A 22,640-nucleotide genomic window follows, 5' to 3' on the forward strand; every position below is an offset into this window, starting at 1 on the left:
GGCTTAACTTCTATTATATTTGCTAATTACCTTCCCAAACAAGTTTAAACACCTGAACAGTTACTTAGTAACCCCCTGCTAGTTATATACCCTCAAATGGATTCAATATCTGAGATACAGGCACGAGTAGCCCCCCAAAAATAGCTTCAGGGATTTTGTGCACTGAGTACCCCTGGAACTATAGCAGGGTGACTGTTACCCCAATGTTTCTATATATCTGTAACCTTGTTATGGGCTAAGGGGGCCCAGCCTGAAGACCAGTTGGGGGGGGGATTTGGGGTGAGTGCTTATTTGTGCCCTGGGTACCCCTGGAACTATAGCAGGGTGACTGTTACCCCAATGTTTCTATATATCTGTAACCTTGTTATGGGCTAAGGGGGCCCAGCCTGAAGGCCAGTTAGGGGGGGATTTGGGGTGAGTGCTTATTTGTGCCCTGGGTACCCCTGGAACTATAGCAGGGTGACTGTTACCCCAATGTTTCTATATATCTGTAACCTTATTATGAGCTAAGGGGGCCCAGCCCAAAGGCCAGTTAGGGAGAGCACAGGGGCAATGAATGAAGCAGGGGTTCGGCCAATGCCAAAGATCTGGAACATTGATCAGCGCAGAGGAATGAAAAGTAATGGGCAGATGTGAAGGAATGGTCTCTGGCAGCAGCTGCTTCCTGTCCCCACCACTTCCCGAATCCCTGAATGGAGACCATCAGAGCAGTTAAAATTAGGACAGCACTACAGGAAGCCAGTATGTGTAAAAGCCAGTGCTATGCAGAAACAAAAATAAACAGTGTGCTTTGGGAAAAAATATCCCAATACTGAATGAGCTGCATGTCATGGAGAAATAACCAGACTGAGCTGTTTGATCCTATGCCAGCGGTTCTCTTTGTGCTGATAAATACTATACTCAGACAGCTAAAGAGGAATGCTGGGAATTGTAGTTTAGTAAGGGAAATGCTACCAGTGGCAGAAAGGCCCTGTGCAATGTTTGTGCCCCCCAGCCCACTCTGTCATACTGCAGCTGTTGTTAAACTACAACTGTTGGAATCTTGGAAATGCAGTTCAGCAATACATGGAAAGACACAGGCAGGGTATGCCAAGTTTGTAATATTACATCCCACTGTATGGGATAGCAGGAGAAGCTCCCTAGTCATACCTGAAAGGTCAATAGGGGGTACATTGGGAAAGGGTAAATCTATATTTGTATAAGGGGAACTGTACAGCAGCACTACACCTTGCAACAAGGTTATAGAGTAAAATGTGTGGTTTAATTATCATTTTCAGAGGTTTTGCTGGAGGTAAATTGTAAGTACATGACCTGTTGCAAAGGTGTCCCTCTACTTGAGGCAGTGGTGTCTTGAGGTGGGTGCAAATACACTCAACTGCCCAGGGGCCCACAATGAGCTTTACAGTGCAGCGGGGAGAGTCAGATGGCATTTATAGTAGGGCAAAGGGCAGCAGATAGGAAGGATAAAGACAGCATTGCAAGACAAAGAGAAAATGGCATTATGGCAAGATAAAGACAGTGGAGCAAGATGGAGACAAACAATAAAATAAGGACATCAGGACAAAAAACAAACTGCAGAGTAAGATGGAGACAGCAGAACAAGATAAGACCAGTAGGGCAAGATGAAGATTGTAGAACAAGATTTAGACACAAAGGCAAGATGAAGACAGTATGACAAGATGGAATCAGTAGGGTAAGATGAAGACAGTATGGCAAGATGGAGACAGTAGGGCAAGATGGAGACCATAGAACAAAATGGAGGTAGAAGAGTTAGATAAAGACAGTAGAGTGTAATAAAGGTAGTAGGACAAGGAGACTGTAGAAAAATATGTAACACAAAGGCAAGATGGAGAAAGTATGGAAAATGGAGACAGTAGGGTAACATGAAGACAGTAGGACAATATGAAAACACAAAGGCAAGATGGAGATAGTAGTAGGGCAAGATGGAAACTGTAGAGCAAGATGAAGACAGAAGAACAAGATGGAGACAGTAGGGCAAAATGGAGACAGTAGAGCAGGTTAAAATGAAGACATTAGGACAATATGGAGACTGTAGAGCAAGATGAAGTCAGTAAGGCAAGATGCTAACAGGCAAGGTAAAGAGAATAGGGAAATAATGTGACAGTAACTTTGCCTTTCAGCTACTGTTAACGTACAGCTCCCACAACCACAGAGCTGAAGGCCACATGAAGGGTCACGGGTTATATGGTCATATTTTATAAAAATAATGGGACCCTGCAAAGCCTGATTTGCCCCAAGGCTCACCACAACTAAAGACACATAGATATGAATATATATATACAGTATTTCTGTACACTGTTATGTACTTACAATGCCAATACCAATGGGAGAGTGCAGTCATTATTTCAGACCAGAAAACCCCCCCAACAGAATAAAGGCCTATTAAGAAGGCCACACTATGGGCCATAAAGCTGACTAAAATAATGCCTGCAAAAGAAGGAGGAATGCATAAACAGCCTGCGTATCCTTGCATCAGTTCCTCCGAAGGTTTCACAACACAAATACCTCTCGATGTCTCATTTCCTGCTTGGCCCCCGGCCCAGCTTCTGACAGTCAAAAAAAAAAAAGGCCCTGAACGATTTGAGAACTGAAACCGTTTTTTTTTTTTTTTAAAGAGCATTCCACTAACTGCAAGTTCAGTTCATCATTTCGTCCATTGCAAGAACAAAAAACATTTAAAAAAAACAGCACTTTGTACAAGATGGTTTCTGCAGCGGCCTGAAGTGTCCAACAAATAAATGCCTGTCATATTTTGGTATGTTTGCAGCTGTAGGAAGCAGGGAGTGTAATTTAATCTGGCCAGCTAATATCTTGCCTGTTATATAGCTGAGCTGGAATAAGATGATCCGTCTGGATCCCGCGCAACAGGATGAATGAAGTCACCCTGTTTTTCCGACACGGCTACATTCCGCCATGAGAATGGGACAGCAGATAATAGTCCCAACGGGCTGCCTGTTCATTTTACTTCAAGGGAAAATAGAACTAAAGTCTGAGCTTCTTATTATGCTCATAGGATGTATTTGGAAAGTGCCACAACAAATCACTACAGGAAGATGTTTGAGAACACATGCATTCCACTGTGGGAAGACATCTTGTTTTTCAGCCCTTCATGATCACATGATCAACTTCTGCTTCATGATCAGGAAGTTCTACAGACAGTATTTCAGGGGACATTTGCTTGCAGTCATGTAGCCAACAGCAATTGTGTGACAATAAAACTCTACTTACTTACTTACTTACTTACATTGTAAACCCCTACAGTTATGGTGTGCAGGAAAGGTTTTCAGTATACCATAGGCCCCACTTTCACACAAGGGAATAATGGAGGTGTTGTCTCCCCAGAAAGACACCATAATATACTATATAATATAGAGTTCAGTCATTTCCCTATGGGACCAAACTGTAAATTATATCCTAATACACGGTGCTTAGTGATGTCATCAGTTATAATCAGAGCTGTGTGATGTAATTTGTCACATGACTCGCTAAAACGTGTATATTATAATAAATAAAGTACCCCCTGTTGTAAAATATGAGGATATTAGAAGTCACCTTGGAGTTCCACAACCTGTATAAAAGCACTTGTCCTTCAGCCTTGTGCTTTTATTTGGTCATGGAACTCCTTGGTGATGGAATTGATAATATCCCTATATTTTACAATAGGGTTACTTTATTCATGATATAAAATTGCTACTGATAGCCACCTCAAACACAAATATTGCATTCTACCTCTGCCTGCCTTCCCATATTCAGCCCTATGGCACACATGCATCATTTATAAACACTGGGCAAATTTGCACCTGGGCAGTAACCCATGGCAACCAATCATATGTTTGTTTTCATTGTTCAACTTTCAGCTGGCTGAAAGAGCTTATCACTGATTGGTTGCTAAGGGTTACTGCCCAGGTCCAAACTTGCCCAGTGTTTATAAATTAGCCCTCATATGGAGCATAGACCATAGACACCTGGGCAGTAACCCATGGCAACCAATCATATATATGTTTTCATTGTTCAACTTGCAGCTGGCTGAAAAAGCTAATCACTGATTGGTTGCTATGGGTTACTGCCCAGGTTTAAACTTGCCCAGTGTTTATAAATTAGCCCTCATATGGAGAATAGACCACGTTTTTGGCAGAGCAGCAAATATTCCCATCTTTACTTGCTTCCAAATTAAATAAATAGGAAACAGTCTGCGTATGGCAAACACTGGGGATGTCTTGCAAGCACTCTCTTTGTGTGTGCCATAGTGGGGGGGACTGTAGGCCGCAACAAGGTGGTAGGGAGCCCATTAGTGCAGTCATGCAGAGGGGGGAGGGAAGAGGGCCCCCTATGCTTACGCCACTGCCCTCAGTATTGCCTTGATAACCAACATGCCCTGGCTACTAGTAGTCTCTCTGTGCTCCCCTATGTGCAGAGGTCACTTGTGCGCAGAAATATCATTATAGTGACCAAAAAGAATTTTTACAACTAACCACAACGAGGGATTTGCTTGTGGTGTTTACACCGGGTCAGAGCAACTGGAAACGAACAGATGTTTCATGTACAAAGAGAGCGGCGAGTTCTCAGATTAGGGATTCCGGCAGAACAAAGCGTATGTTCCTGAAAACTATGTGGGGTACTGTGTATAGTAGTGGGGGAAACGGAATTATTTTATGTATGTAAACATTATAAATACATGTGTGTGCTTGCATGATATTGTGTATTTCCTGGTTGTCATCTGACTCTCTGCTACTTCCTTCCTGTCAAAAACAACGGTCCTGTCTTGCTTTATGGCAGAGGTTCCGCATCTGTCATGTTATGAGATCATATTTACCTAGAAGTTACCGGGCCCCAGATCAAAATCATTGTAGGGCCCCTGCTATATTAGGGAAGAAGATTGCTAGGAAACATCATATCAGGTTACCCAGGTTCTGTAGCAGGTAAGCAGTACGGCCTACTCGACGTGTGTAGGTGTGACTATGGGTGTGGGCGGAGCAGGTTTCCCAACCCTTGCATTACTACTCTTGCCTCCCAACATTTCAGTTAAAAAAAAAATATGACAATTAGGCCACACCCCAGTTGCACCACAGCCACACCCACTGATCCTCTTGACAGCTCATATACACCAATCAGAGAATAAATAATAATAATAATGTTGCTGAGCCACCCATTACCTAATTACCAATATATTAGTCTACAAAGTAATTACATAGTAATCTTTGCCTTGATCAATATGGCAGCTCCCTCCTGTATGTATTATTACAAATATGCACAGAAGGAATGTTCTGTGGAGAAGGACATAAATAATTTTCCTTAGACATAAAGGCCATAAGGTATTTCATAAACAGCCAAAAGGCCCCCAGGTTGGACACCCCTGTTTTATGTTATTTCCCCTTTATATGAGTGTGGTACTCACGTCTTGGTTCTCTTGGGCCATCCACGGTCACTTTTATTGCTCTGTGATAGGTGGCGACTTGCGGTGGGTTTGTGAAAACGGTTATGGTGAGCGTGAAACTCTTCCCTGCCGAGGAAAAATAGTAAATATATGAGAATAGTGGTATCAGATGATACATATATTATGATAAATATTACATTCCATATTGCTTTTCTCTCCTGATGCGTTCCACTGCCAGTAACAGCACCCCTTGTGGCCATAAATAGGTAAAGGTTTATAGAAAGTTCAAGAGATTATATTCAGAGAACAGACAGGTAAACACAGATACTGCATCTAATAACTATTACATTTGCACAAAACATTTGGAATGAATGTATATTGGCATTACACTTTCTTTTGGTTGGGATCCCCCCGTGCCAGTTTTGGGTCCTCCCTGCCAATCACAACAGACGCTGCCGATGCATAAGCCTGATACAGACAGACAAGTGACATTTAGGGGCCTATTTATTATGCCGTGTAAAACAAAATTCACCAAAAAATGGTGTAAAAAGCTGTAAAATAAATGGAGAAGTTGTCCGAACGCCAGACTTGATTTTTGTTGCCATTTTTTACACAGCATAATAAATAAGCCCCATAGTGCAGGCAGAGAACGTGCTGTAGGACATTTGTGTTATGGAGCTCTGACTGGTTCCCATAAGCTGAGTAGGTGCCACTAAACACAATAAGCACTGAGAATATATTATACTGGGGATCTGATATCACCCAATGGCGGCTTTCCCACGGCTCTGAGACACTGGAGGAAGTTGCGCAAAATGTGACACATCGGCTGCGCTTTTTGGCCTATAAACCTGTGTGGGGGGGGTGTTATATTTCCACTACAGGACTTATACTCTGACAATATATGCATCTGTAGTGTTCAGAAATCTACAATCTAACCTGCCCTGGCACAGCCTTAGGGGAAATGGCATACTGAGTGTAGCAGAAACAGTTGTACAGCTGCTTTAACATGGTAAGGATTTAGAGTTTTCTCTTTTTTAAGGAACAAACACAACTTTATGAAAAGTAAACATAATTCCAAGCAACTTTGCAATATATATCAATTAAAATATATGCAGCCTTTTTAAGATATTTAATATAATAATCTGGTTTGGAACAGTTCCCTAAGCCCCGCCCCCTGTTCCCCTGCTGATCAGGCTGGCTACTTTGAGACTCAAATAAATGTAACAGTAGTCGCCTGTCCTCAGCCTGCCTTCAGCCTGCCTCCTCCCAATCCCACAATCCCCTGCTGCACACGTGATGTCAATAAGGAAAGGAACATCCCAGTGCAATGCATTGTGGGTTATGTAGTTCCTGCATGCTGCCTGTAAGCTGTGGAGAAGTTATTACATCTGTAACATCAATGTTTTAGTCCCTCCTCCCCTGCCAGGATTACAAATGATGCAGCTGGATTTCAGCATATAAATGGTATTTATTCATAATTTTTGAAGAAACAGATTACAGGGATAGGTATATTAGGCGTTCCTGTGTTGTATGGGGCTCTTTGACACATTTTGGTTCGGAAGCCAGAGTTCCCCTTTAATATAAAGTTGTTTATGTTTTCTTAATATTGTCCTCTTTAGACAACTGTCCCTATTAAGGTGGGGCCCAATTTACAGTCTCAAAGGAGGAGGGGCTTAAGAAAATCTTCCCCTATGTTTCAGTGATTTGAAAGTAAGTTTTCAATTGGAAAACAGTGTTCGTTTATCCCTTTCTGTTCTTGGGTTCTGAACCTCGAAACAACGTGGCGTAAGTGAGTTCTCTTCCAGGTCTGGTAATCAGCCGGCTTCTGCTACTTTGTTTGGGGAGTCAGAACTGGTAGAATAGAAACAGCTGATTAATTTTGAAATGAAATTGCCGGTGAAAGTAACAAGCACACAGGGGCCAGGCAGCTAAACCATTGGGGGGAGTATATGACAAGAACCCTCATTGTACATACAGTATATTAGCGGAGGGCCGCGCCAATTAACGTGCAATAAAAGATTACAAAGTGCCTAACTCCCCAAAGGCCAGACTTCCTTCCCCGGCTCTCAGTTGTTCATGCAAATGTCCCGTTTCCTCTATTGCCCGAGACTGCTGACAGATTATTAGCTGCAGGTGCTCAGCTTTGCAACTGAAAAATTGCCCATTAATTGTTTGTAGCGACGCTCCAAAGCTAAAGGGTAACGGCGCAAGCGACCTTTCAACTGCTGCCGCTGCCAGAATAAAGAAGAAAGCAAGCGCCCGGGTGTAAGCTCACCAATCAATCAAACATTTTGAAAACGGAAAGAGGGACAAAAATATATACAGGGAACTCTGAGTATTACCCATGCATTATAAGGGATAATGTACCCCCTCCTGTAAATGATAAGGATATTAGCAGTCACTGAGGGGTTCTGTGCCCATATAAAGGCACAAGGCTGCAGGCTGAGTTATACAGGGAACTCTGAGTATTACCCATGTATTGTAAAGGATAATGTACCCCCTACTGTAAATGATAAGGATATTAGCAGTCACTGAGGGGTTCTGTGCCCATATAAAGGCACAAGGCTGCAGGCTGAGTTATACAGGGAACTCTGGTTTTACTCATGTATTATAAGGGATAATGTACCCCCTACTGTAAATGATAAGGATATTAGCAGTCACTGAGGGGTTCTGTGCCCATATAAAGGCACAAGGCTGCAGGCTGAGTTATACAGGGAACTCTGAGTATCACTCATGTATTATAAGGGATAATGTACCCCCTACTGTAAATGATAAGGATATTAGCAGTCACTGAGGGGTTCTGTGCCCATATAAAGGCACAAGGCTGCAGGCTGAGTTATACAGGGAACTCTGAGTATCACTCATGTATTATAAGGGATAATGTACCCCCTACTGTAAATGATAAGGATATTAGCAGTCACTGAGGGGTTCTGTGCCCATATAAAGGCACAAGGCTGCAGGCTGAGTTATACAGGGAACTCTGAGTATCACTCATGTATTATAAGGGATAATGTACCCCCTACTGTAAATGATAAGGATATTAGCAGTCACTGAGGGGTTCTGTGCCCATATAAAGGCACAAGGCTGCAGGCTGAGTTATGCAGGGAACTCTGAGTATCACTCATGTATTATAAGGGATAATGTACCCCCTACTGTAAATGATAAGGATATTAGAAGTCACTGAGGGGTTCCATGATCATACAAAATTTTGAGGCCAAAGGCTGAGGCCATGGCACTCTGAGTAGTATGAGAAGTATGAGAAGTATTTTCTACTAATTATTTTCAAAGAATAAGGGGGGCAAAAAATGATTTCAAGTTATCCCAATGGCGGGGAGTAATGTTTTCAGAACAAAGTAGTTATTGACCTCCTCCTGGTGGCATTTAAAGCACATGCGTTATAGGAATGCATAGCCGGCTGCCCCATCCACAACTGAGTGAATGTTCTTCCCACAAGTGAGGAGCAGAGAGGGCAGAGCTGCGAGAGCGCCATGTGCAGACTCACTGACAGTTGCAGTCAGTTGGAGAAGATGACAGTTATTCGTGTGACAGAGGCACTTCTGCAAACTGTTCCAAGAGCGGAAGATGTGGGCGGGAGGCAGAGACTCAATAAACAGTGAGCAGTGCCGGCCCTAACTGATCTCTCCCTGCGCTTCTGCTCCTGCTTATGGGAAGGAGATCTTGCCAGAAACCTTCTGATGTCCTGACTGGGCTGTGTCCCCGGCTACCATGGCCTCTCATACAGGGAAACATTTGGTCTGTATCACTGCCATGTAGGAACTGATTCAGTTTGACTGGTTCCTAATGCAGAATCTGGTGGGGGGGGAGATACTATCCTGGTATCCCCGATATGTCAAACATGAGAACTGTAAACTGTATTGGGAATGGCAAAGGTGGAGCAAGTACTAAGCTGGCCATACCTGTGTAATACTGGCCATATCTGTGTAATACTGGCCATACCTGTGTAAGGAGTCTTTCCAACAGTCTGCCTGGCCCATATCTTGCTGAAAAATGCATATCAGATACCTATCAGCATTGTAAGAAACCTACCTAGGCCACCATTATTACCCCATTATAGGCCCATGGGGCCAACTGGCTTTAAAGGCCTAATCTACAGAACAATATTTCGTAAATAGAAATCGAGTCTAGACCAGGGATCTCCAACCATTTTTACTTGTGCTTCTTGGGGATGCCAAATAAGGGCTGTGATTGGCTATTTGGAAGCCCCATGTAGCCTGCTAGCCCAGAGAAAGCTCTGCTCTGCTCAAAGCCAGAAATGAAAAAACAGCACCTACTTTGAAGCCACTGGGGCAACATCAGAGGGGGTGGAAAGCAACATGTTGCCCCCGAGTCAGCAGTTGGAGCTCACTGGTCTAGACGATGGTCACTAAAATGGTTTAGTTACATTACAGGCTAATTCCTTCATAGTTACAGCTCAGAGAAGAAAAGGGAGAAAGGGGATATTGTAGAAACATTCCACTATATCAAGGAAATTAGCAGAGATCCAGAAGGAAACATTTGCCACCAGCAGAAGACAAATACAAGGGAACCAACATGATGCTGGAGGGAACAAAACTTTCTAGTTTTTTTGATTACAAGTTGTGTAGGAAGCTGTGTATGAAACCTAAATTCAGTAGAGTTTGAGAAGCATTAAAATCTTCTTAGAGCAAGCTTTGATAGGGCTGGGCACACCGAGACCTAAAATATCCCAATTATGACCACTAACTTCACAAAGAGCACATGGCAGTAACCAGCAATGACCAACTCACTGGACAATGTTTCTGAATCGACCAACTCACTGGACAATGTTGCTGAGTCGTCAGATATATAAGTAGAAACAATAGGCACTCTACCTCCACCTGCCGATTCAGCCCTGAAGGTAGATTTTGCTCTGGCGCCTTCAACTGTACCCGATCAAAATCTGATGTCCGCAGCCTTCACAATATCCGTTGCCCTGTCGATCCGCCATACACACACCAAATACCATATGCCATGAGGTTTCGTATGATAATATCCGTGTGTGTATGGCCAGTTTTAGAGCAAGTGCCACTAGTAGCCTCTAGTCTCACATATACAGTAGGTGCCTTTAGGGGCTCACTTAAATGTATCCCACCAGTTGTGCTGTGGGGCCAAATGGGCGGGCAAGGTCTGATGCAGCCATATGTTCCATGTGATTGGATTGTTTGGGTCATCTGCCGATTTACTATGCACCCACCACCAAGGAGAACCAGCATTTAACAGTTTCAGTTTGGGCAGGGTGACTGAGATCCAACGGCATGGAAAAATGATCTGTCGAAACAGCCGTGTAGGTGACACTAATTTCCAGGCAGTTGGGTACAATCCAAATTGGTCAAAATATCCAACCAAATTTGAGCATATATGGCCAGCTTTACAAGCATTCAATACGTCGGTGGGCTTCCTTGTTGCTGCTTTATAAATATATAAGGCCAATGACTGTATTGAGAGACCAATATATCCCATATTTGCATTTAATGAGGTTTGTGGTTGCTGCGATTGCCACTTATTGAACAGATTTCTAGTCATTTCCTTCTTGTACCAGAAATTCCGTCCTTTGCTTTACAGAATTGCTTTACCCCACTTTTTTTGTATTCTATTTTATATTAAAGCGGAACTCCAGCTTCCAAACCAAAATTTATTAAAGATCCTACACACAACATAGAAACCCCTAATTTACCCATCACTGCAATCTGCTCCTTCAAAAAGTATAAATAAATACAATTTTTATATGGTGAAATCCAGCTGCAAAACAGTTCCTCTCTTTCTGCATCATTTGAAATCCTGGCAGGGGAGGAGGGACTAAAACACTGATGTTACAAATTCTAACAACTTCTCCACAGCTTACAGACAGCATGCAGGAACTACATACCCCACAATGCATTGCATTGTGAAGTTCCTTTCCTTACTGACATCACGTGTGCAGCAGGGAATTGTGGGATTGGGAGGAGGCAGGCTGAAGGCAGGCGACTACTGTTACATTTTATTTGAGTCACAAAGTAGCCAGCCAGATCAGCAGGGGAACAGGGGGCGGGGCTTAGGGAACTGTTCCAAACCAGATTATTACATTAAACATCATGAAAAGGCTGAATATTGTTTAATTGCTGTATATTGCAGAGTGGCTTGAAATTATTGTGTTTGGGTGGAGTTCCCCTTTAATGACCCCACCTACATTATAGATAAATACGTAAAGGGGGCAACATTGTGCATTTCCTGAAAGAAAAGAGTTAGATTTTTACAAAAATATAATTTGGAGGCGCAACCCCCCCCCCCCCGCCCCGACGTGGAGCCGCCTGGAGTGATTTAGGAGGGGCAGGGAAAGAGTAAGCCTTTAAAAGCACAACAAGCTATAAGCGAGCATTTACGTTTTGGCTCGGACTGTCATGAAAAACACCATATTTTTTATTTCTTGTTGTAAAATTTGAGGAGCCTCCAGTGAAGCCGGCTTGCCATAAAAAGGGGGATTTATTGAAATTTACGGCACCTTTTCTGCTCCTACAAAGGGCTTTTTGCTGGAAACAGGAGTTGGAAGGCGAGAGCGCTCGCTGCCTTTTAAAACAGAAATGCGGGGGGGAAAAATTAAAATAAACAAATTAAAAAAACTCCTTTAAAGGGGCGGCTCATTAACTTTCAGTGCCATCAGACTGCGATATTTGTGGTTTTGGAAATATTGGTCTTTCTATTCTGCTTTTCTCCGGGCCACAAACCCATGCAACCGCAAAGCTGATTTATCCTACAGATAGAATGTTATATTTAATCAGCTCATCTCCAGACCCCCCTGGCCAGCATGGACCCCCTGCCCATCATGGACCCCCCCAGCCAGCATGGACTCCCCCCTGCCCATCATGGAACCCCCCTGCCCAGCTGTTGGCCCCAACAACCCAGAACTACATTACATATTTATTGCCCCCTTCTTGTTCCAAGCTGCATAACTGCCCTGTGATAGGTACTTGCTTGGCCTGGACTAGAGTTGCCACCTGGCCAATATTGAACTGGCCTAGCCAGTAAATCACCAGCTAGGGCCGGCACCAGTATTGGCAATGTACTAAACCACCCCCCTTTCCTCACCTTTTTTGTTCTGATCAGCCTCTATAATCACAGGCCCACCCCTACCCTGCCCATTTCCCCACCCAGTCCGCCCAGTTCCCTGCCTATTCTATATTCACCTTTTCCCCAGGTCCCTGATCCAACTAATTTTCAAACCTTCCCAATCGAGATCTAGCTGATTTCAGGGCAGGCCCTGTTAGTGCCCATACATGGGCCGATAAGCTGCCGAATTGGTCTAAGGGACCAATATCGCCAGCTATGGCCAGCTTTACTGTCTATGCACTTTCTAAGCACTTCTAATTTTTAGAGGCAGCTGTTAGGTTAAAATCCTGGTATGAGCAGTCTAAAACTGCTAACATCCAGAACCACTAAAAATAGACTATTAATGTAAACTGCAAAAATACTCAAAAAGTAAACCTTTTTTTAATCTCTAATTTTACACTGTACAGCCCCCAGAATAACACACCTTTATCCCTAGAGGCAGATTTTATTTGTTACTCAATTCTAAGCAGTTCTTTTAGTTACTTCCTTGTCTAGTGTGAAGCTCTGCCCCCTTTGCTTTCTGAACCCTCCTTCTCTCTCCAACTATGATGACTTCAAAACGGGTGCCTATGGGCATGCCTGATTGATTTTAATTGAACCAGAGGCAATGAGCATGCCCAGCAGACACCTTGTTGAGGTCTTCATAGTCGAAGAGAGCAGTGCTCATAAAGCAAAAAGGGCGGGGCTTCACATTAGACAAGGAAGTCAGTAAAAGAACTTCAGTTCAGCTGCTTGTAATAGAGAAACAAATTAAATCTGCATGCAGGGGTAAAGGTATGTTATTATGGGGGCTGTACAGACTAGTTTTAGGGGATTTTTTAACCCTCTAACTGCCGGTCAGTGTGGTTGCGAGTGAGAACACACATCTTCCAGAAGCATTTTCTACACTAGCAATCAACCCACAGCTTGGGTTCTACCCCCTTAACCCTTTAAGCCAGGGGTGGCCAGACTTTTTTCCTCCGCGATCGACTGACGACCGGAGAATGTGGAAGTGCGGTGTGAATGCGTACATACGTGACGCAGCGTACGTACACATTCCCGACGCACTTCTGCATCTCCAGATTCACGGGGGATCGACTGGTGGACCGTGATCAATGTATTGGCCACCCCTGCTTTAAGGGCTGGCCGTGGTGACTGCAGCATTACTTCCATGCCAACATCCTATGATCTTTCACTGCTCTTGAATAGCCACACCCCCTGGTCAATAAATCAGGCCTTCTGCAGGCTTCTTCGTGATAACACAATAGGAGGGCTATGGGACGTGACCAGCACAGCCATGCCCAGCCTTTATCTATTATATTTATATACATAACAAGGCCTCATTATACTTTTCTGCAGTCCAGACAGAATCCTGTGACTGGAAGGAAGCGGAATCAAATATATTTCATCAATCACATTGAAAAGGTGCCTTTTTCCTGAAAACGACACGTAAGTAAATATTTGAGTCCTTCTCATTAAGCAAACATGGCAGTTTGTTCATGGGCAATGTTATCAATTTCCCATCAGGTTTCTGCAGACCTGTATCCGGAATGTTAGCGAGCGGACGGACGCCTTATCCCGAGGCATAAAAGCTGCTTATTGTAGCTGCTCTGAGAAGCTGCCGAGCTCAGCATTTCCCCCTGCGCACATACCTAAGCGCTGGCTGCAACGTGAGAAGCCCAGGGAGGAAGAGGAAGGCACGATGGGGCCCATATTGCCATCCCCAACCCCACGTCTGGCAGCTCCAGGGAAGGGAAAGTCTCCCCAAGTCTTGTCCTAAGATCATAAGATGCAGGGAGTGAGGGGTCACTGGGAAATAATTCACTACCGTCAGAGGGTCATTATTCTCCCGCTAAGCCGGCCGGCCCCCTCCCTTCTTCTTCTTAAATACAGAAATTGTTATGTGGGAACCCGGCCAACTCTCAGGAGCCTCACACTAAAGAACATCCTCTGATTAACTTCAAGTCCATAATAAATTGGCTACAGATTTTTATTAAAGACACATTAAATACATTTATGCAGCCATGCTCACCATTCCCATCGGCCCCATCAGTCCCTGCCCCAGTGAGCTTACAATCTAAGGCCCCTCTCACATTCCCATCAGTCCCTGCCCCAGTGAGCTTACAATCTAAGGCCCCTCTCACATTCCCATCAATCCCTGCCCCAGTGAGCTTACAATCTAAGTTCCCTATCCCATTCCCGTCAGTCCCTGCCCCAGTGAGCTTACAATCTAAGGTCCCTATCCCATTCCCATCAGTCCCTGCCCCAGTGAGCTTACAATCTAAGGCCCCTCTCACATTCCCATCAATCCCTGCCCCAGTGAGCTTACAATCTAAGGTCCCTATCACATTCCCATCAGTCCCTGCCCCAGTGAGCTTACAATCTAAGGTCCCTATCCCATTCCCATCAGTCCCTGCCCCAGTGAGCTTACAATCTAAGGTCCCTATCCCATTCCCATCAGTCCCTGCCCCAGTGAGCTTACAATCTAAGGTCCCTATCCCATTCCCATCAGTCCCTGCCCCAGTGAGCTTACAATCTAAGGCCCCTCTCACATTCCCATCAATCCCTGCCCCAGTGAGCTTACAATCTAAGGTCCCTATCACATTCCCATCAGTCCCTGCCCCAGTGAGCTTACAATCTAAGGTCCCTATCCCATTCCCATCAGTCCCTGCCCCAGTGAGCTTACAATCTAAGGTCCCTATCCCATTCCCATCAGTCCCTGCCCCAGTGAGCTTACAATCTAAGGTCCCTATCCCATTCCCATCAGTCCCTGCCCCAGTGAGCTTACAATCTAAGGCCCCTCTCACATTCCCATCAATCCCTGCCCCAGTGAGCTTACAATCTAAGGTCCCTATCACATTCCCATCAGTCCCTGCCCCAGTGAGCTTACAATCTAAGGTCCCTATCACATTCCCATCAGTCCCTGCCCCAGTGAGCTTACAATCTAAGGTCCCTATCACATTCCCATCAGTCCCTGCCCCAGTGAGCTTACAATCTAAGGTCCCTATCACATTCCCATCAGTCCCTGCCCCAGTGAGTTTACAATCTAAGGTCCCTATCACATTCCCATCAGTCCCTGCCCCAGTGAGCTTACAATCTAAGGTCCCTATCCCATTCCCATCAGTCCCTGCCCCAGTGGAGCTTACAATCTAAGGTCCCTATCACATTCCCATCAGTCCCTGCCCCAGTGGAGCTTACAATCTAAGGTCCCTATCACATTCCCATCAGTCCCTGCCCCAGTGATCTTACAATCTAAGGTCCCTATCACATTCCCATCAGTCCCTGCCCCAGTGAGCTTACAATCTAAGGTCCCTTTCCCATTCCCATCAGTCCCTGCCCCAGTGAGCTTACAATCTAAGGTCCCTATCACATTCCCATCAGCCCCTGCCCCAGTGAGCTTACAATCTAAGGTCCCTATCACATTCCCATCAGTCCCTGCCCCAGTGATCTTACAATCTAAGGTCCCTATCACATTCCCATCAATCCCTGCCCCAGTGAGCTTACAATCTAAGGTCCCTATCACATTCCCATCAGTCCCTGCCCCAGTGAGCTTACAATCTAAGGTCCCTATCACATTCCCATCAGTCCCTGCCCCAGTAGAGCTTACAATCTAAGGTCCCTATCACATTCCCATCAGTCCCTGCCCCAGTGAGCTTACAATCTAAGGTCCCTATCACATTCCCATCAGTCCCTGCCCCAGTGAGCTTACAATCTAAGGTCCCTATCACATTCCCATCAGTCCCTGCCCCAGTGGAGTATACTATATAAGGCCCCCAAGCATATTATGACAAACACACTGGCAGCCCCCACCTCAAGGCCTGCACAGATGGTACCAGCGGCAGACCCAGTCCTCTTGTCTCCAGGCAGCTGTGGGTGCCTTTTATATATTGTGGGGAGTGACTTCACTGTGAGCAGCTTTGTACCTCTATCTATCTATCTATCTATCTATCTATTTATCTATCATCTATCTATCAAGTAACCAACAACTGCCCATTTACCCCTCTCTCTCTATCCATCCATGTCTATCTCTCTATCATCTATCTATCTATCTATCTATCTATCCATCTATCTATCTATCTATCTATCTATCTATAATCTATCTATCTATTTATCTATCATCTATCTATCTATCCATCTATCTATCTATCCATCTATCCATCTACCATCTATCTATCTATTTATCTGTCTATCTATCATGTATCTATCTATCTATCTATCATCTATCTATTTATCTATCATCTATCTATCCATCTATCTATCATCTATATATCTATTTATCTGTCTATCTATCATCTATCTATCTATCTATCCATCTATCATCTATCTATCTATTTATCTATCATCTATCTATCTATCCATCTATCTATCATCTATCAATCTATGTATCTATCTATTTATCTATCTATCTCTCTATCTATCTATCTATCATCTATCTATCTATCTATCTATCTATCTATCTATCATCTATCTATCTATCTACCTATTTATCTATCTATCATCTATCTATCTATCATCTATCTATCTATTTATCTATCTATCATCTATCTATCTATTAATCTATCATCTATCTATTTATCTATCAATCTATCTATCTATCTAATTTATCTATCATCTATCTATTTATCATCTATCTATCTATATATCTATCTATCTATATATCTATCTATCTATTTATCTATCATCTATCTATTTATCTATCCATCTATCTATCTATCTATCTATCTATCTCTCTATTGATATCTCTCTATCCTCTCTGCCTATCCTTTTCTCCAGTGTAAGTGCAGTGAATGCCGGTTCAATTAGATCTATTGCAGCACTCGGACCCCCATGATCCCCGCCTCCCGCAGACACTTTCCATGCATACAAATGGTTAACAGGACAGGTATGGCAGAGACTGGCACTATTAGGCTTGGGCAGGACCCTGACAATACACATTTACTAAAGACCATGTTCGATGGGACCTACACAGCCACTACAATCAGATAACAGATATCTTAGCTGGTTCTCTTCTCCCATTGAGCTGTAGGTAATAATATATTTAATAGTAAAGCAATGCAGCAGCCTGAGGGTCTGTCCCTGATTCCTACCCTTTCTATCCTTCTCTCCCAATCATCTCTCAGTTCCTTTACCCCTATATCTCATATCTCCTGCTTTATTCCTGTAATCAGCTTCCCATCACCTCCCCGATCCGACAATCCCATCTCCCCAATCCGACTCCCCCCCGTGAATCCGTGCCCTCAGCTCCCAACAATCAAGTCTGTGGGTTTGAGTCACTGCTGCGACTGTGTTTAGACTAACGACTCCCGCTCTAATTATCGCACAGCTCCTGACAAACCCGATGCCCGCTGGGCCGTATCGCCGGCTTTATCGCTGTTGAGGTGACCCAGCCCTCGCAGGTCACTCTGACAGACGTTATCAATTTAGCAGCGCTAGCGTTTTTCACATTTTTCCAATGGAAACAAAATACGGTGTAAAACCTGATTTCTATTAAAGGAGACAGAAGAACACAAATACAAGTTGTACTAGTTCTACCAAAGCGGTTTATCAGATGTGCCGCCGGGTAAATATTTGTTCTGCTATTTTTGATAGAAGGCGGGATGTATGAAATGATACGTGCTGTGTTGCAGCGGCCGGGGGGGGGGAGGAGCTTTCTGATAATCAATTAATGAATATCTCCATGGTCATTTTTTTTTTTGTTGTAAATTCTTTGATATATAAACAAACTGGATTCAAGGTAGGAAAAGCTGAGACAGAGCAGCAGTGTAGATTTCAATACCACACAAACATAGTAGGGTCAGTTGTACCGGAAGCTACTGCCGTGGTGGGAATCAAACCCAAGACCCTACCGCTGCAAGGCAACAATGCAAATCCTCCTATCACTGCTCTTAGCCAACCAGTGCTTCCTTCACACATATTTTGACCTCATTTGCACATTAGCCGCAGACCCAGTTGTGACCAGTAAAGCCCTGCCCACTTTCTGGCAATTCCGATGACTTTGGGGGGCCGCAGTATGGAAGCATCAAACATAAATAGGGAGGATGGTGAGGTTCCAAATAATTAAAGAAGACATATACCCAGGGCCGCTGCTGGCCAAATGGGTGCCCTAAGCAGAAATTTACTTTTGTGTCCCCTCCCCCAAATTTTAGGAAAGTAAAAATAAAATAATAAAAAAAAACCTACTATAGGGGCCCCACACACAGAGCCCCCAATATCCCCCATAGACAATGCTCCCATAGTAAGTGCCCCCAATTGCCCCCATAGGATGCGCTATAAAAACTGGCGGGACAGTGTTGGGGGGTATGTTATAATATATAAAAATGATTTTTTTGAGCAGCTGGGATGGTGCCCCTCTGGGAGTTGGTGCCCTATGCAGACTGCATACTCCACTTATAGGGAGCAGCGGCCCTGCATATACCCACCCAAACAACTTTATGTTAAATTGCCCATAGTACTCCTCTGAGCACTTTTGCAATATATTTTTTTTTAGTTTTCATCATATTAGCAGTTTTACACTGCTAATTGAACTGAGCAGAGAAGCATTAGGACACGTCCTGCATCTGTAACTTCAGCTACGTCTGCCGATCAGACACAGCAGCAGCTCCTGTTATAAAGAAACAATATTAGCAGTGTAAAACTGCTAATGTCATGAAAACTAAAAGAAAAAAAAAAGATTAAGATCACTCTGAGCAATTTTATGTAAAGTTCTTTGGGTAGGAGCCGCAGGAACTTCTGTTGTGTGGTTCCCAGGTGTGAACTTACCCCTTTGCTATCTAAAAACCAACATGGCTGCGGCAACGCAGTTGGCGACTCTGTAGCAAATGGTTCCAATCATCCAAAAACTCTCGCCTTTGGCAAAAGCACTTAGTGCCCCCCCCCCCCCACACACACATAAAAGTGCATGGCAGGACTTATCATCTATATGATCATACAGGAAAGATTTTCTTTGACAATCTGCCCACATTTTCCACTGTCAAACCCAATTTCTTTAAGAAGAAAAAAAAATATATGAGAAAATATTAAGAATTTAAAAAAAAAAAGAAAAGAAAGAAAAAGCAAATCTCAAATGTAAAGAAGCGGGCTTAAATGGCCAGTAATGCAATTTCCCTTTGTATAAACATTTACATTCATATAAACATTTACATTTAAAGGAGACGGTTTATGGAGCTCGGTAGGAAGAAATGTTTTGTATATGGCTAGTCCTGCTCAGTAGCACCAGTCCTTTCTATGTGCAGTTTTACTGCTCTGTGAAGCCAACTGTGTATTCAGCTATAGGTGGTTTAGTAAAAAGGGGGCGCTGTTTCACGCGTGGATACATATTTGGTTCGTCAGTACCAATAGCATTGTAGCCACAACAAAGCTCCTGCATTTTAGAAGTCATCTGTATTTATACCTCAGCAAGGGTTAAGCAAGGGGTGTGGTCAGTTAATAATATGGCATGCAGTGGGCAGGACTTGGACATGGAAATACCCATATTTGGATTCTCATAGGCTGATCTCTGCAGCTTTAATTGGCCTCCCAGAGTACCTGAAGATCTCCTGGTGGGCCCAGGCACCAGTACAGGGATCCCCAACCATTGGCCCATAAGCAACACGTTGGTCCCCAACCCCTCTGATGTTGCTCCCAGTGGCCTCAAAGTAGGTGCCATGTTTACATTTCTGGCTTGGAGACAAGTTTTGGAAGCCCAGAGACACAGTGTTACCCCAAGCAGAGCCTCCTGCAGGCCAGCAGTCCCCATGGGGCTACCAAATAGCCAATCACAGGCCTTATTTGGCACCCCCAAAGAACTTTTTTCATGCTTGTGTGGCTCCCAGGGTCAGACTGGGGGGTGAAGGGCCCACCGGGGCCCGCGGCCATTGCCCGCCCATATGGCCTGCGCCCATAGCCTCCCCCCCCCTCGCAGGGCCCCCCACCCGACGTCCTTCCCCGAGCGCTTAAATTTAACGCGTTGGGGCAGAAGCGGTCGGGCAGGGAGAGCGCCGCAAGGGTCGGGTCTGGTCCAACCCTGGTGGCTCCCCAACCCTTTTTACATCTGAGTGTGGCGCAAAAGTACAAAAGTTTAGGGATTCCTGCCCTTATGGGTCCTAGCCTAGGAGAATTCCCATCATCCCATCCTATATAAAAAGCTAACCATTAAGCATTTTTTGTATCTAATAGGTGTGAAATTGGGCTCAGGGTATCAGGTGGGTTCTAGGAAAAAAAAGTCCAAAATTGGGTCTCTGCTTATATGTTCCTTCCACCGACTAATTAGTGGTCCTCATTCATTAAATATGCAATAGGGGAGGAGCTAATCTCTGAGGTTTATGGATTGGAGAGTATCTAAAACAGGGAAACCATTAGGATCACAATGAGGTACCATTATAGCAAACAAGGTTTCTTTGCTGGTTTATTTTAGCTCCCCCCATAGCCATTTTTATATTCGGTATGACCATCTGCTCCTGCCATTGGCCAGGGACTGACATCATAAGGGAATAGGCCGGTCCTTTTTAAAGGTCTCCATAACCCATGATGAGACAGTCGCAGTGATACAGACAAGAGAAAGAGAAAAAAAGAAAGAGCCAAACACTGGCTTTGTGTCATACCAGAAAGACAACTGAAAAAAAGCCAAAGGGATATAAAAAAAAAGGGTGATTAGGAGACAGAAGAGGTCGAGATTAAGTATCCGGCGCGATGGACTTTAGGAAAAGTGCAAAGTAAGCGAATGTTTATTTCATTCTGAGCCGAGCGAATGGACTCAAGGTCTGTGGAGAGTGGATAAGAGCGTCGGCCTTCACTTAGCAGTAAAAATGTCAACCACAGCAGCCTACGGGTTTGGCTGTCTCCCGGTTTGACAGTTGTCTGGTTTATTGCCACTCGCTGTATTTAAGAGAAAACAGCTCGCCCGTAAATCAAGGGTAAGGGAATTAAAAAATAAAAGCACGGAAATGTAATTTTTAAAGGATATTCCCCATACGTAATAAAGGCACTAAGTTTGCCCAGAAGCAGTAACCTGTAGCAACCAATAAGATGCTTGCTTTTAAACAGGTGACCAGGAAATGGTGCCTGTTGGGTGGTTGCTATGGGTTACTGCTCCTGGGGAAACCTAGTGCCTTTTATTACTCAGCCCCCCACAAAGAGGAGGGTATGGGAGTTGTCCAGCAAGGGGCCACAGGTCAAAAAAGCATGTTTTTTGCCCACAATGCACCTTGCATTATACTATGGTTTACGCAATTATAACAAGTTGGTTATGGGGTTTTGTGCCCATCATGTAGAGCAGTGATCCCCAAAAAGTGGCTCGTGAGTAATACGTTGCTCACCGCCCCCTTTGATGTTGCTCCCAGTGGCCTCAAGGTAGAAGCCCATTTGAAAATCTTGGAGCTTGGAAGCAAGTTTTGGAAGTTCAGAGACACAGTTTTACCCCAAGCAGAGCCTCCTGCAGGCCAGCAGTCCCCATGGGGCTACCCAATAGCCAATCACAGCCCTTATTTGGCACCCCCCAAGGAACTTATTTCATGCTTGTGTGGCTCACAAGTATAAAAGGTTGGGGAAGGATATGAATCAGAGCAAAATGGCTGCCTTAAAGAAAATACCAAGGACCATATGAGACTTGCTGGCTCCCAGCAGGCCTTTGCTCTGCCATGTGTTGCAGCAATAACTAATACGTTAACCACAAAGTTGGTATGAGGGTGCAGTAGTATCTGTGCATTGATTGGGGGGTCCTTACCTCTTCCACTCCTGCCCACAAATCTCAGATCGTTAAACCTTGCCACTTGGTTTTTCATGACCGCAGAGGCGTTTCTGAGTTCCGCTGAATAATTTTCATCATTGCCAGCCATGACCGTGACCACAGAACCATCCGACACCTCTCCTAGGGCAACCACCTGTGTATACAGGACAAAAAGGGTTAGTAAAGTTTAAGGGCATGTAAACATCATCTTGAGTTTTCTTTATGAGCAAGATGGTTCAAATTTCAACTGAGAATGACTGCTCCCAACATTTTTATATGGCTGTCGGACTGAGGAAGACCATCTGAGGACCATCACCATGGTCCTACTGCAATAGAGTAATATATTAATGGATTATATTTAGAACATTAGAGGTTACAGTAGACAAGATGGGACATGTTAAGTGAAAGTATCAGGACTTGAAGAAAACTGAGTTATACTGAGTTAGGTACAGTAATGAAGAA

General features: G+C 44.1%; 1 protein-coding gene across 2 annotated transcripts in view; it reads right to left on the minus strand.

The window, feature by feature from the left end:
* runx2 (RUNX family transcription factor 2) overlaps positions 1–22,640 on the minus strand; it is a 157,440-nt gene that overhangs the window by 33,709 nt on the left and 101,091 nt on the right. For both annotated transcript variants that reach the window (XM_012970171.3, NM_001135116.2), the window contains 2 exon segments: positions 22,176–22,332; positions 5,417–5,521 (listed from right to left, as the gene is read on the minus strand). In XM_012970171.3, coding sequence (XP_012825625.1) covers positions 5,417–5,521; positions 22,176–22,332 — 262 coding nt within the window.

The sequence above is a fragment of the Xenopus tropicalis genome, chromosome 5, assembly GCF_000004195.4.
Source record: "Xenopus tropicalis strain Nigerian chromosome 5, UCB_Xtro_10.0, whole genome shotgun sequence".
Classification (NCBI taxonomy): Eukaryota; Metazoa; Chordata; class Amphibia; order Anura; family Pipidae; genus Xenopus; species Xenopus tropicalis.